General features: G+C 34.4%; 2 protein-coding genes and 1 pseudogene across 2 annotated transcripts; 2 read left to right on the top strand and 1 right to left on the bottom strand.

Moving 5' to 3' along the window:
• Nucleotides 1–1906: 1906 nt before the first annotated feature.
• On the bottom strand, nt 1907–5060 carry LOC116134497. Its single transcript, XM_031420192.1, has 8 exons — nt 4719–5060; nt 4538–4604; nt 4395–4434; nt 4058–4190; nt 3747–3818; nt 3179–3259; nt 2341–2402; nt 1907–2254 (listed from the first exon to the last, which is right to left on the bottom strand). Exons 1-8 carry the CDS (start codon nt 4992–4994, stop codon nt 2188–2190), a joined length of 798 nt encoding a protein of 265 aa, XP_031276052.1. The 5' UTR covers nt 4995–5060; the 3' UTR covers nt 1907–2187.
• Nucleotides 5061–7686: 2626 nt separating this feature from the next.
• Nucleotides 7687–8909, top strand: LOC116134498 (F-box protein PP2-B15-like). The gene is made up of 3 exons (XM_031420193.1): nt 7687–8080; nt 8160–8278; nt 8370–8909. The coding sequence occupies exons 1-3, from the start codon at nt 7772–7774 to the stop codon at nt 8824–8826; spliced, it is 885 nt and encodes a 294-aa protein (XP_031276053.1). The 5' UTR covers nt 7687–7771; the 3' UTR covers nt 8827–8909.
• Nucleotides 8910–11618: 2709 nt separating this feature from the next.
• Nucleotides 11619–14071, top strand: LOC116134525 (annotated as a pseudogene).
• The last annotated feature ends 958 nt before the right edge of the window (nt 14072–15029 follow it).

Here is a 15029-nt window from a genome sequence, read left to right as displayed (position 1 = left end):
TTGTAGAAAAATAAATAGAAGATTGGTAAGAGAGATTTTTAAAGTGGTTCGGATGTTTAAAACGAATCCTACATTCACTATTATTGTATTATTCTCTGGCTATTTATATGATATTGCCCGTAAGACATACAAAGATGAAAAAAAACTTTGTTTACAGAGAAAAATAATGAAGCTCAAAATCTATGCTTAGCTTTCATCTGTCCAACCTCCATTTTCGTGAAGAGAGATGTCAATTTATACACTTTTGATATCAATGTAATGAGTGTTTTGTAAGTTGCCTTGACACATGGACAACTCTCATCCGTTCTTCTCTTAAAATGAGATAGAGTTGGTATAAAATAGAGCTGGGCATTTGGGATCGGGCCCAAAAGCCCAGCTCCAAAATCCGGTCCTAGGACTGGTCCTTGAGAGGACCGGACCTAGGAGGCCTGGTCCCAAAACCGGACCAGGCCTAAGGAGGAGGGCTCGGGCCCTCCACTGGACCCTCCTCCAAGGCCTGGGCCGGGGCCCAAATTTTTTTGTATTTTTTCAATACAGTCCCCTATCAAATTACATAAAACCCCCTGTTAATTTTAAATAAATATAAATTACAAGGGTTAAAATGAAATTTTACAAAATTTATTAAAAAAAAAATCTTCCAGGTCTAAAAAATTTATAAATTTTATAAATTTTACCCCTAAAAACCCCCTGTAAAATTTTGTTTTGCCCCCAAAATATAAAAAAAATTGAGGGGAGAAAATGAAATTATCCAAGCCCATGGGACCGGTCTTGGGCCCATGGGACCTGTCCCGACCAGGCCTAGGGCCTGGTCCGGGTCCTGGTTTTTCTCATGGGCCTGGGACCCATGAGTGACTGGTCCCATTTGGGACCGGTCCCAAACCGGCCCAGGCCTGGGCCTGCAAGGGACCGGTCCCTTGCCCACCTCTAGTATAAAATATCTTTGAGGCAGTATGGGCTTGATAGGAAGTACAATTTTTCTTTTAGACACTTGTTGAGTTGACATCAGCGTAACTTTTTAGGCATAACACCTTTAATCTGTTTATATATATATTGTATGGTGACGAAGAATCAAACTTACTCCGAAATGATTTACGTTTGTAGTTCACAACTTGAGGCTGTTTTCTTAACTGGGTTAGTGTCTAAATCGAGCCCTTGATTTGTTTACATATCATAATTGTATAGTGACAAAGAATCAAACTCACTTCAGAGTGATTTGAGTTTACAGTTCATACCTTGAAGTCATTCTCTTAACTGGGTTAGTACCTGAATTAGCCTCTTTAATTTGTTTATGCTATTTTGCATCTTTTTTTTTTGGTTGAAACACGATCAAACTTTTGTTTGAATCAACCCCTTTTATTTGTTTTTTCTAGTTTACATCTGTTTCATGGCTGGAGCAAGATCAAGTTGGTAGTATTGATTACAGGAAATAATGAGGTTAACTGATGAAAAACTGAGAAGGAAAATTTTCTGTATGAATATGTCACTATCAGTGGTGATGAAATGAAGTAGGGAAAGTGTATAAAAAAAGGGAAAACTCTTGGGGGCTACCAACCAAAGTCATCCATAACCATAAGTCATCTAAAAGTATAAATTAAGCTGCCAAATTTATGGTCATAGTTTCACCTGTTGAAACTTTTGTTTGCTGGCATTGCTTCTCTTTCTGGGGGATTGATAATGAAGGCCTATTTAGGTTTAGCATAAAGGATCATTTTCCAGAACGATGCTTTAAGCTAAATTAAGAACCAGTGCGACACGACAAAAGATTTTCATGAACTTTATAGGCTTAATTACCTTGACTAATTAGCATGCAGATCAAAATCAACAATTACCTCACAGTTCAGATCCATATTTTCTGCCATGTGAAACACAAGTCATATTGCTATTATTTTTAAAGGCAATAGTTGCCTGCAAAATTCTTTCCATTTCATGTTCATTTCAGTTTTCAAAAAGTATTAGATATGTTCAAGATCAAGATCAAAGTGATTGACACAAAACCTACGGCTCTGTGTGGATCTGTCTCTTGTTGAATTGAATTTTAAATGTGAAATACAGCTATTTTAACATCTAACTCAAGACTCACCTCAACAGAGCCTTAGTTTTATAAAAATTGTTTGAAAACTCACTAGGGAACACCCAAAGTTGCAATGAAGCTAACTGAATTGATTTCACCTAGCTTGAGAGTCATATTCAATCAGAGCTCCAGTTTCGACAAAGACAGTGAACCTTGGCTAGAGAAGCCATATAATCGTCAGACCTGAAACAAAAAAATGTACACAGTGAACAAATTAAGGCATATTTAAACAGCTTAAATACTGTGATGAATGTATTCTGGATTCCTACATTTGTCCATAAGGAGACTGACATGCAGCAAGAATGTGAACCTTCGCTTCATCTGCTTTCTTCTGCAAATAGAAAATCGCCGCATAAGTAAACATTTCCTTTAAACTGCGCAAATGCAACTTGAAAAAGAAAGATCCATTTCATATATTGTCCAATATTACCATAGAAATTTTGTCAAAACTGGATTTTCTTTTGTTGATTTGTCCTAAGTGACTATAGCGTTTGCATCTTATAAAGGAATTAAAAAGTTACTGGATTTTGCTTTTTATGGTAACCTCTTCCACAAACTTTTGTTGATACATCCTCATTGGCAGTGCTGTTGGCTAGATAAGAACTCAAGGTTACTATCCGTCTTCTTATGAATATGAACCTTTGAATTATCCATCATAAACTTATATATTTCATCCAGGAAGTCAAAGAGTTTCACTTCAGTTTTCTTCCTGTGCCATTGTGATAGCAGCTGTAGTATTCACCAATATTGGTGTAAGTGGCTTTTAACGTGATTAGGATATATATATCAACAACTTTTGTATCTTCAAAAGGAAATATCATTAGCAAGTGAGACTGAAAATTCAACTCATTAAACAATGACTTCAAATGAACGCTACATGTATTGGGTTTGTGCAAGTTATACTGACATATCTGTCTTTGTTTTTCAGTGGATAATTGATGTTATTCAATATTAAAAGCTAATCAAGAAGTCAATTTTAGTCTACTTCTTGTAGATATGAGATTAGAGTACAAAAATTTGGAGTGTTTGTAAGCCATACCAAAACAAGAATATTGCTGGCAAGTCCATATATATAGCAAAAAAAGCATATTGAGGTTCAGCACATACCTGAGATTCATAATAAAGCCCAGCATATAAAGAGGCATAAAAGAACTCATTCTCCTGGCCATTTGAAAATGCAGCAACGAGCTATGCAGAAAAGATAACTGTCAGTCAACTGAAGATCTTGCAATAAATGGAACCACAAAGATTAATTTGCAATCTGAACATCACTGTAGCATATTATCAGTTTCTTACCTAATCATGAGTTTTGCAAGTTAGTAACGACCAGGATAAACATCCAGCTGCCAAATAAGTGGAAGCATCCAAATCTTACTGCCTACAGCTATAAACAAAACTCAAGGACTTTCGTACATAAACTACCACAAGTTTACAATTTATTCTCCCTATTAAACCCAATCTTGAGGCTGCAATGTGAAAATTTTCTTGAATTGTTGTTGGATACAGAGTAGTTAGGCTACGATTCACTTGGAAACCATATAAATCATCTTGGATTGGCTGACACAAGTATTCAACAACGACTTGAGGATGTATTAAAGGTGCATAAAGAAAACAATGGTTTTTATGACACAGCTCAGATGGGAATGTTGTAAAATGTATGTACATCAATAATTACCTTTTCTGGATCACCACCATCTTTGAACATGTTATAAGCTTCCCTCATGATGGGCCGAGGATCTCTACCGACCTGCATTCAGCTTTTAAACTTTTAGGTTCGTTGTATTCAGCATTTCTCTTGCAAAGATAATCCATATAAAGTCAGACATTTAGAAAGGCCCAGTGGTGAATATTCTGAATTGAACTCCAGAATAAACTGAGCTTATTCCTTAAAAGGATCATGTAACTTTCTAATTTATAAGTTCTTAAGAATATTCTCATTTCACTGGCAATCTCATCCTTCAGTGAACAGGCTTAGAAACAACTTGCCTCGAGGAATCGTTTCCGAGCTCCATCAACTCCATATAGTTGAGCTTCACAGAGAAAGCACCATATTGACTCCTCTGTATCATTTGGATTTTGAGCAACATCTAACCGGAACTGCTCTGCACCTTCTTCAAACCTGTTGAGATGGCAAAATTGAAATCAATATATTCACAACAATCTCAATTATAAACCATTCGATTGTACTTTAGTAGCTCCTTTTCTCTATATGCTATAAAAAGTTCAAATTCTAATAATCAAAATCTTATTACTCATCCTTTCCCACATTTTCCGGGCAACCAAACAACAAAGAAAGAAAGAACGAGACAAAAAATGTTAGTACCTATCAAGATAGTAAAGCGACAGTCCCCTTTGCCAAAGATCTAAACAATAACCAACACACAACTTAATTCATCATAATTGAACAAACGGCACAACAGCAATCAACATTTATGAATACAAACAAGCATAAATTTAGAAACATACATGCCTTTTGTCGAGGATCCAACTCAATTGCCTTATCAAATTCCACTAAAGATCCCAAAACATCACCCTTAACAATGACAAAAACATCATAAAAATTAAATAAATCAAAACCACAACAATCCAATTGCATAAAAATCAAAACTTTACATTACAATGTAAGCCAAGTAAAACACATATTCACCTGTCTAAAGAGTAACATTCCACGGCGAATGGCCATAACAGCTTCACGAGCATTGTTGGTGCCACCAGTCAAAGCATCCCAGATCGAAGAAACAGAAGGAAGGAACAATCTTCTGGTGAAAGTTGGCGCTGAGTTGTGAAGACTCTGGACTGTTCTTGGGCCAAAGAAGAGGGTTTTAGTGTGAGCTTTGAGTGAAAGTGGAGGTGTAGAAGGGTTTAAAAAGTGAAAAAAGGAAGATGAAGAAATGGGTTTTAAGTGTTGTTGGGTTAAAGCCATTAATGTGAAAGAGTTGGAGGATTGGTAATTGGGGAAGGTAAGAGAAGATAAGAGATAAGGCGCCAAAAGTAACTGAAAGTTTATGGTCACAACAAACATTGATTTTATATATGAAAAAAAATATAAATATATATTATTTTTAGTGTATTTATATTTTATATGGTCAAATTTGACAAATTATATAAATATATAAAGTTAATGTATTATATGTTACATATACTTTATGTGAAAATGTGATAAACAATTATGTTGTGATCATGAAATATATTAGGGTCCGTTTGGTTTATTATTATGATAGTTTTTAGAATAATATTTAAAAAAAAGTTAAATTGGACAGGTATTACGATGTAGAATTTAAAAATTAACAAAAATACCCCTTATGTTTTTTTATTTACTAAACACCCTATAATAAAATATTAAAAGTTAACAAAAATACCCCCAACTCACCCATTAAATACATATAGCCGGCCACCACCACCATAAGGTGGTTAGAGTGTTTTTGCAATTTCTAAAAAAAGTATTTGGGGTATTTAGTTAAATTAACAAATTTATAAGAGTTTAAAATAAATAGAATAATATGTTAAAAATAAGCATTTTTACTGTTTAACTTTATTGGGAATACTATTATTAGTATTCCCAAGAGTGAACCAAACAGATCCTTAGTTTTTTCTTTGTTTTGTCAAAGTCTAAATGTGGGTAAATTGAGATGTTGGAGGAAATTAATTATGTATGTTGATTTAATCGGGTTGAAACTCCATCGAGAGTTCTCAGCATTTATCAAATCTGTTCCCATCTAATGGAGAGTTATTGGATCAAATGCCAAGACATTGTTGAGGAAAAGATGGCTTTTCTCGGATGAAATGAAAATTGGATTTATGTAATATGAAATTAATCATGTATGTCGATTTAATTGGGTCTAAACTCCATCTGAGAGTTATCAATATTCATCAAACCCGTTCCTATCTAATGGAACGCTATTGGACAAAAAAATACCTCCATAAATATTTTGAAAACGAATGTGTTTAAACTTTAAAATGCCCATTAAATTAACTTACTAAATCAATCCAAAACTAAGCACAATCACATAAAAGTTTTGGATGTATTATACAGTGAAGTCATGGTTATGCAAGTATGCCATTAGGATAAGCATACAACTAGGACCATTTCAAAATCAAATTTGTTTGAAAGCTAAATCCAAAAAAGCAATTTTTTGTGGGCTAGTAAGGCTTTGATTGTTAACCACCACCAGGTGACCCAACTGTCAACTAAGACTCTTAGATATATTACTGAATTCGATTCACCTTGGTTGCTAATAGGGATGACCGCTGAGAAGATTTACCCTTCAATCAACTTCAGAGTCTCAAATGATTAGTTAAGATGTACGTAAGTTAGCTTGGACACCTTTGGCCACCCCAAAAAAAAAAAAAAAAAAAGGCTTTGGTTGTCAAAGTCAATTGGGCAATTTAGGCTTTATCAAACAGATCAACCAGGTCAAACAGTGTACAAATTTGAAGCCTACTGCCTATTTTGAGCCAATTAAAGTGGCCAATCTGGTCCAAAACCCAAAGTTAGGCTACAACCCATGTGGGTTTGAGCTAATTTTTTGGGTTTCTTGATTAAATATAACTTTGAATCCTTGATGTGATAGCATACGTGTTAATACCATATTAATACAAGATATTAAACGATGTTATAGTTTATTATAATTAATGTGATATTACACAAAATCAATGACATCAGTAGAGATTTAATTTGAAATTTTAATTTTATATACATAATATTACTTAATTTTCAAAAGAGTAGTGTTATATAAACCCCACAAAATCTTTTTTTCTTTTTTTAAAGAAAGGAGGGTATTCAAGTCCCTATAGGCGATTAGCACAAGATCCCGCCACAAAATTCTTTCTAAAAACTATAATTTATTTTCTAAGATTACATTATCAACACGCAATATTTATGTCACACGATTTAAATTATTGTAGGTTGGCAAATGTAATAGTTGACAAGAAGGGTTGATTAAATAACAATTAAATGAAACTTAAAGGACCATAATTTTATTATTTTAACTTTACTTTATACAATCACAATCTTCAACAAGAAAAACATGGATCCCAATCTTTACAAGAAAAACATGCCTATCACTTTCCATTGATTGCGTCTTAATATTTAAAAAATGAAAAAAAAATATTTAAGAAGGGTTGCGTCTTAATATTTAAAAAATGAAAAGATTTGGCCTTTTACGCCCTACCTGTCAGATCCGATCGATCTGCATCATAACGCCATTTTCCGATCAGATTCCAACGGTGGTGGTCGAAATCTAACATTGTGGGTGAGTGGAGGTGTTTTTGTTATTTTACAAAAATTTTATATATTGGGGTGTTTAGTTAAATTAGTAAACCTATGAGATTTTTTTTATTAATTTTTAAATTTTACCTCGTAATACTCTCATATTCAACTACCCAATATTATTCTTAAAATCCTATATAAAATAACAAAACAAACAAATTCGATGTGTTTATGTAGAAATTAGATAGACATTAGATACGCTCTAGTGTAGTGGTTCAAATCCAGGATCACGTAATCTATTAACAATGAATTTCATATTCACGAGAAGATGTCGAGTTCAGAACGAAACCATCAATAAATTCTATTGAAAAGTCGTTCATTATTGTTTGTAGAATAACAAGTCTATTTATACTAAAGTATATTTTTCCTACATCAGCATGTATCATAATGTCCTCATAATGAGGGCACTCCCACAATTTCCTGCATGATATATGTCTTTGATAATTCTGACCCGAAATGGAAGAAGAATGAAGAGCAACTCCTTCACCAACATGTTGCCAGAAGATTGTGTTTCTAAAATTCTCTCTTTGACTTCTCCACTAGATGCCTGCAGATCTTCTCTTGTTTCATCCACCTTCAGATCAGCCATGGAGTCTGATATTGTTTGGCAAAAGTTCTTGCCTTCTCATGGTGATCTTCAAAACATCATTTCAAGATTGGTCACTCCTTTGAGGTTTTCTTCCAACAAAGAGCTTTTTCTTTGTCTCTGTCACCCCGTTCTTTTGGATTCTGGAAAACTGGTAAGCTATACTCTGTTTCTGATTCTCCCCCTGGATGTTTTGACTAAGCTTCTGCTAAAATGTGTCTCCTGTAATGTAGAGTTTCAAGTTGCAGAAATCATGTGGCAGAAAATCTTATGTGTTATCTGCAAGATCACTTTCAATCACTTGGAGCAATAATCCCATGTATTGGTTCTGGGTACCATCTCCTGAATCCAGGTATTTTAAGCTACGACCATAACAAATTTCTGATGGTATAATGTCCTTGGAAAAAAAAAATATGATAAAACAAGTATCATCTTCTCCACAGGTTTGCAGAAGTTGCAGTGCTGAGAACAACCGACTGGCTAGAAATTGAAGGCAAGATAAAGACTGAAATTTTGTCACCAAACACAACGTATGGAGCTTATCTCATAATCAAAATCAGCAATCTTGCATATGGGTTTGATTCAGTCGCTGCAGAGGTGTCAGTGGAAGCCGGGGATGGAGTGTCCAGCGGTGGCAGGGCTTATCTAGTGCTCGATCATCATGATCATGATCATGACCAAGATCACAAGACAATGCTAAGATCAACACCGTTGATTCAAGTTGATGAGGATCGAAGAATCCCATGTGAATCAGAAAATGGATGGATGGAGATTGAGTTGGGAGAGTTCTGTAGTGGTGGTGATCATAAAGAGGTTAAAATGAGTCTGAAAGAGGTTAAAGGTTATCAACTAAAAGGAGGGCTTATAGTCGAAGGCATTGAAGTGAGACCCAAACAATAATAAATCCAAAAGTTGTTCCAAATAAATAAATTCAATTACATATGAGCAAATTTTAGATGATAATACAAGAAAGTTTGATTGAATTTTTGTTATTTTATTTTTTATGTTACTGATAAAATATAAATTATCCCATATGAAACAATCTAATAAAAATATAATATGAATACAATAATGACAATCCGACCCATCTGTGGATAGCCCAGATGATTAGAGCAAATTGGGGAGAGTCTGGATAGGTGTACAGTTTCATATTCAATTCCCTATTTGAGCATCCGTGATTTAAGTGGGAGCCATGACTGTGGGTTGCTGCGTTAGTCTTTTCCATTTACGATCTTATCTGGGAATAATTTTTTTTCTCTTTTATCACTAGTGGTATAGTTCAACTTAATGGTAGAAACTTTCCCGAGGTTAGCTGCTTGTTTTATTTTAGGTTTTTACTTTATACTACTGAAAAAGAGATATGCAAGTTGTGAAATTAAAACTTAATGCCATATATGTGCCCACACTATGTCAACACTTTCTGGTTTTCAACCAAATTTGGTTGAGAATTTTAACCATTGGGATGCCCGGTTGGTAAGGCCAATAAGAACAGCTATATATCACATTTGTCACATGATCATAATCAAAGTAAAAACTAAAAAAAATAAAAAAGCCTAATATTGTGATATTTACACACATATTCTTAATATATATACATATGTTAAAGCCTAATAATTTAAAATTTTAACTTAATTTAATATATTCTTTTGTGAAAAAGATTGAAATTATAAAGAGTAATAAACACGTGTAAACTAAACATGCAAACTCTAATATTTAAATTGATGTGGTATAACTTTTTTATTGCTACGTAAATTTGTATGAAAGAGTTTGTATATCTAATTGACAAACAGACTAAGGTAGAACTCAAGCCCAAAAACGAGAAAGGAGTTCAACTATATATATATACATCATAACAGTCCACTAAAATCAACTTCTCTTCTGACATCCTCATTCACACTTGGTGTGCATCCCAACACACTCCTCACTCACACTCGGTATGCCATCCTAAGAGTTCAATAAATTGACCAACTTCTAACACTCTCGCTCACGACGCTCGGTGTGTTGTTCGAACCCATTGAGAAGGGAGCTCAACCACATATGTACACCATAACAGTATATTAAATTTAACTTTTAACACTCTCACTCACGCTTGGCATACATGGCCAAGGCCAAGGTCAAAACCTACCAAGAGCCACCTTACCCTTTGCTTGGCTGATAAATGGGTTTGCCTAAAAACTAGTTTAAGAGGGGAGAGAGTCCAACCACATATATACATCATCAGTCTACCAAATTAGTTTACGTGGAACAAATACAACTTCTAACATTAACCTATGTTTGGCTTACTATTTTTATCCAGATTCTGGATCCTATTCTCCAAATAACGTTTGGCTTATTATTCCAAGAAATTACCTTATTTTTTTAATTACTTTTAGACCCCATAAGGTTATTAATTTCATCAAATACACCCTAAAAAAAGTTTAAAAATTATCAACACACCCCTAACCCATACTCGCCAGATTCCGGCACCACCGTCGTGGTACCGAAATCTATACAACGGCCAACCTGCCGCCCATAAATGGCCGAAAGTTCACGGATTTGCCTTTTCCGGCCAGATCACCACGGATTTGGTCGGAAAGGCCAGTCTGGCCGTGAACGACGCCAAAGAATGGCCGTCGTTGAGGTCAACGACGGCCAAATCTGGCCTGTTGACCCAAACGACGGCCAAAGAGGCAGTCGTTTTGGCCTTTTCGGTCGTCAACGACCACGGCAGGCCGTAATCTGGCCTTTTCCGGCCAGATCTGTGGTGATCTGGCCGGAAAAAGCCATAACGACTCGTTACGACACAATCCGACCACGATTTTCCGGCCAGATTTCGCTGTGGGCCAGATCTAGCACTGCAGGTGGTGGGGGTATTTTTGTCAATTTACATATTGGGGTATTTATGAAATAGCAAACTTATGGGTTTTTTCTATAAATTTTTAAATTTTACCTCGTAATACTCCCATATTCAATATCCAATACATCCCCAAAATCCTACCAATAATAAACTAAACGTATACCACTTATTCATTTATAAAAGACAATCTATGGAGGTTGTTGATAGAGGAAGAATTTATCAAGTAACATCGAGAATATTCATTAAATTGATTTGAGAATTTTTGCTTGGGGTAGCGGTAATGCATACCTTAGTGGGTGTGTCATAATTAGTTCAATTCATTTGATCTATTGAATTGACCATGATTTGGTAAGTCAATTTAAATGTCCAGTCAACTCTAATTTTAACTCAAACTCTTTTGTTAATTTCTTAGACCACCAAATTGAACCCCCCCCTTCATATTAATAATTAACCATTATTGGTTTTTGACGTTGACTGAATCCAACCACTTACTTAACGACACAGCTTCATTAATTGAATTGTTCATAGATAAACAAAGTCAAAGCACTACTGTAATTGGTCAACTCTAGATAATAACAATTAATACGCCCATAGATACTTTCTCCGGAAAGGGTTAAATTCTGCTTATTAGATAATTACATTTTCATCCTTATAGTTTTGGTTGACTGAGTTAAGGACATTTTTTCATATACAACATTTTGATCCTTTGACCGAAGAACCATTAATTGAATTAAAAATTAAATGAAATGAAAAAAAATATCACTATTTTAATGAATAATCCCTACACCTAATAGACGAAGTTAATTATAGCTACTTTCGAGACTCGCACACAGATCTTTGGATAGATTTAACTCTAATGACTAAAGGTATCATCCAACCATAAGGAAGAAGTGTATGTTTTTTTTTGGCTAACTTTGATGGGAAAAGGTTCGATTCATTATATTGTTTTGTGTATGCATTTTTCCTTCATTTGTTGAGGGTTATTTTTCATCATTTTAGTAAGAATTTCAAGTCAATCACATTAATCTAACGGTCAAACAAAGTTCTGTCAAGTCAAAGGACTAAAATGGTAGTAATTGAAATAAATATCCTAAACGGAACAGATCAAAATTATGAGATGAAACTGTAATTCTCTCCTCTTGCCTCGGGTAAAAGAATTCGACCATGTGATTAATGACCATTATTAATATTATCTCTTTAATTTGCAAATTAGAATTTAAATAACCAATAAAATGTAAACAAAATTGTGCAAATTATTAACAAAGAGAAAAACCACTATTCCCAGTGAAGTTTTAGCGAAATCTCAAGCTAATTCTTTGGTTGTATTTATTTCAATTTTCATACTTAATAACGTCTTTTATTTTATTTTAATAGATTTTAACTTTTTTACTGTAATGTGACGCACTTTAACACGTTAAGTGTTTCAGCGCTTTTTTTGACATAATATGACTCATTAGTAGTATTCAAGCCAATATTTTTGGTTTTTTTTCTGGCGATTTCTAAGTCTAAAATCACTTTAGGATCACTGTTTGACCCTCCCCCCCCCCCCCCAATCTTCTCTACAAAACTCTTATCTTTACTTATCCGACCTTACTCACTGTTTTCAATCACTTTCAACAATTACTAATAATATTAGTTTAGGGTAAGAATCAAAATAAATTCAACCAAAATATCAACTTTAAATTTTGCTAACCGTGGGTGAAATACTATCATTGACTCTAAAATAACACGTGATGCAGGCTGGACGGTTTTAAGACTCAAAGAAAAAAGAGACAGTCCTTAATTACCATCTGTCATGTTTAAGTTGAAACGAAATTATCATATTAATTAATCACTTATTAATTAACTTCACATTAATTATTAATTATTAATCATCTTATATTATCTCAACCATTAATTTAATTAATATAATCATCTTTCAACTTATATCACTTGCATATTTAAATGCAACTTTTGAAGGTCATTCAACTATCGGAAATTTCGTGGCTCTCAAACATTTCAAACTTTAGATTTACATATATATGCAGATTAATGTTCATCCATTTTAACATTGAGTTTTTTTTGGTTCAAATTTGGTTAAGTAAGTGGTAATGGAGATGAACAAGTTGCCAAAGGGTGTGTTTCTACGATTATCTCCCTCACTTCTCCGGCAGATGCATGCAGATCATCGTTGGTTTCGTCGTCGTTTCGATCGGCGGTGGAGTCCGATGTTGTTTGGGAGAGGTTCTTTGCCGTCTGATTACCAGATACTATCTCCAGGTCAGGTGAAAATAACGTGAACTTCTCTTCGAAGAAAGAGTTGTTTCTTCATTCTGCAATGCAGTTCTCATAACGGTGGTGAGAAGGTAAATATTTAATTAGCATTATTAACATTATTAAAACTCCATTTTTTTCCCTTTCATTTTGCTTGACCTGACATGACATGAATGCATGTATTAATTTAATGCAGAGCTTCAGATTGGAGAAGTCTCTTCGGGAAAAAATGTGTTTTATACTGTCGCAAGAGAGCTTTCCATAACATGGAGTGACAATCCGAGTTCTGGATATGGAAATCTTCAACCGAATCAAGGTCCTTTTTTAGTTAGGATGTTATTTTTCACTCTGTTATGTGCGTATACAGATCAATTCAGAATTCAAACTGAAAAACTTTGTTTTTTAATCAGGTTTGCACAGTGGCTGGCTAAAAAGTGTAGTAGTTAGAGATTGAAGGGAAGATCAGGACCCAGAAGTTGTCACCAAACACAAGATATGGAGCTTATCTTATAATGAAAACAAACAGCGGCGCATATGGGCTCGATTTGGTGCCTGCAGAGACATCGGTGGAGGTGGGGAGTCAGTCAGTTTCTTCAAACAAAGCTTACCTGACTAACCAAGATGCCAAGAAACAACAAATGGAGTGTTTATTTTACAGCAATCGAAGGCAAATGTTGAAGCCGAGATTCCTTGATTCAGGAATTAATGGTGTTACTGAAAGGAAAGATGGGTGGATGGAGATTGAAGTGGGAGAGTTCTTTAATGGGGAAAGTGATGAGATGGTGAAGATGAGTGTGAGAGAGACAAAGGGTTTTCAACTTAAAGGAGGGCTTGTGATTGAAGGCATTGAAGTGAGACCTAAAAAATAATAATATTAATGGAAGAGAACAAAGAAAGGATAAAAAGTATACAAAAAGTTTATGCCAAAAGATAAAAGTTTTAGATCTTTTGCTTTTGTGATTCTTTCATTTGAGATTTGATTTTTTTCATGTAAGGCTTAATTAGCCATGAATTTTTTTTATCTTTCATTGAAATTTAAGGTGATAAACGGGAACAATACACTGACTCAATGATGTAATATGAGACAAATTTAACTTTCTAACACCATCTTTAAATAAACGTCAAACGTAACTCTAATATTATGATAAACGGGCTTAGATAGAATCCACTATAAAGAGTCTAATTGCATATATACATAACATCAGTCCACCAACTTGGCGATGTGAGACAAATTTAACTTCTAACAATATTTTCAAACAAACGTCAAACATGACTTCGGTATCATGATAAACGGGCTTAGATAGAATTCATTAAAGAAAGTCTAACCATCTTAATAGCTTACCAGTGATGCAGGATAAATTCAACTTCTAAGATAAAGAAAAATATTCAAAATTATGAAAATTTTAATTTGATGAAGCCAGCTAAAAAAGTCATATTCAAATGCCCACCAAAAAAGAGAGAGAATATTGATGACATTGAGTCATCGATTTCCTCACTTACAATATTCTGAAAAGTCGTAAGGTCAAAATTATGATTCTTAGATGACATGGAGCTTCCCCATCTCTGCAAAAGCCATTGAAATCCCAATCAATCAACCAGCTGTTATGGAATTTTGATTCTCCAGGCTGCTTTTCAATAAGAACATAGTTCCAAATTCCAAAGTCATAGATGTGCTCATATTTTCACTTCATGTTGTCATATAAACACATGTCGTTATATTGACAACACATTGCCTACTATAAATCAAAATGGGCAGGAGGCACATAAAATATTGTCAAGTATATACAAGCTATTAATTACAGAGAAATTTACACTGTAATTAATGGCATTGTTTAATTTGCTCACATTTTATCACCTAGAGATGAATGTAGGGTTTTATTTTGTGTCCTCCATGGTTCATTTTGCTGTGATTCCGATAATGTGTGGGAGAAAGATTGGGTGTCCCCAATGGCCTATTCCTACAAGAAAGGTTTGTTTCTCAGGTTATGTAACCCTCGTTTCATTGACCGAGGTA

This window comes from Pistacia vera, unplaced genomic scaffold, assembly GCF_008641045.1.
Source record: "Pistacia vera cultivar Batoury unplaced genomic scaffold, PisVer_v2 Contig289, whole genome shotgun sequence".
Classification (NCBI taxonomy): domain Eukaryota; kingdom Viridiplantae; phylum Streptophyta; class Magnoliopsida; order Sapindales; family Anacardiaceae; genus Pistacia; species Pistacia vera.
The sequence above is the reverse complement of the archived record's forward strand: the minus strand, read 5'-3'. Positions and strand labels throughout refer to the sequence as shown.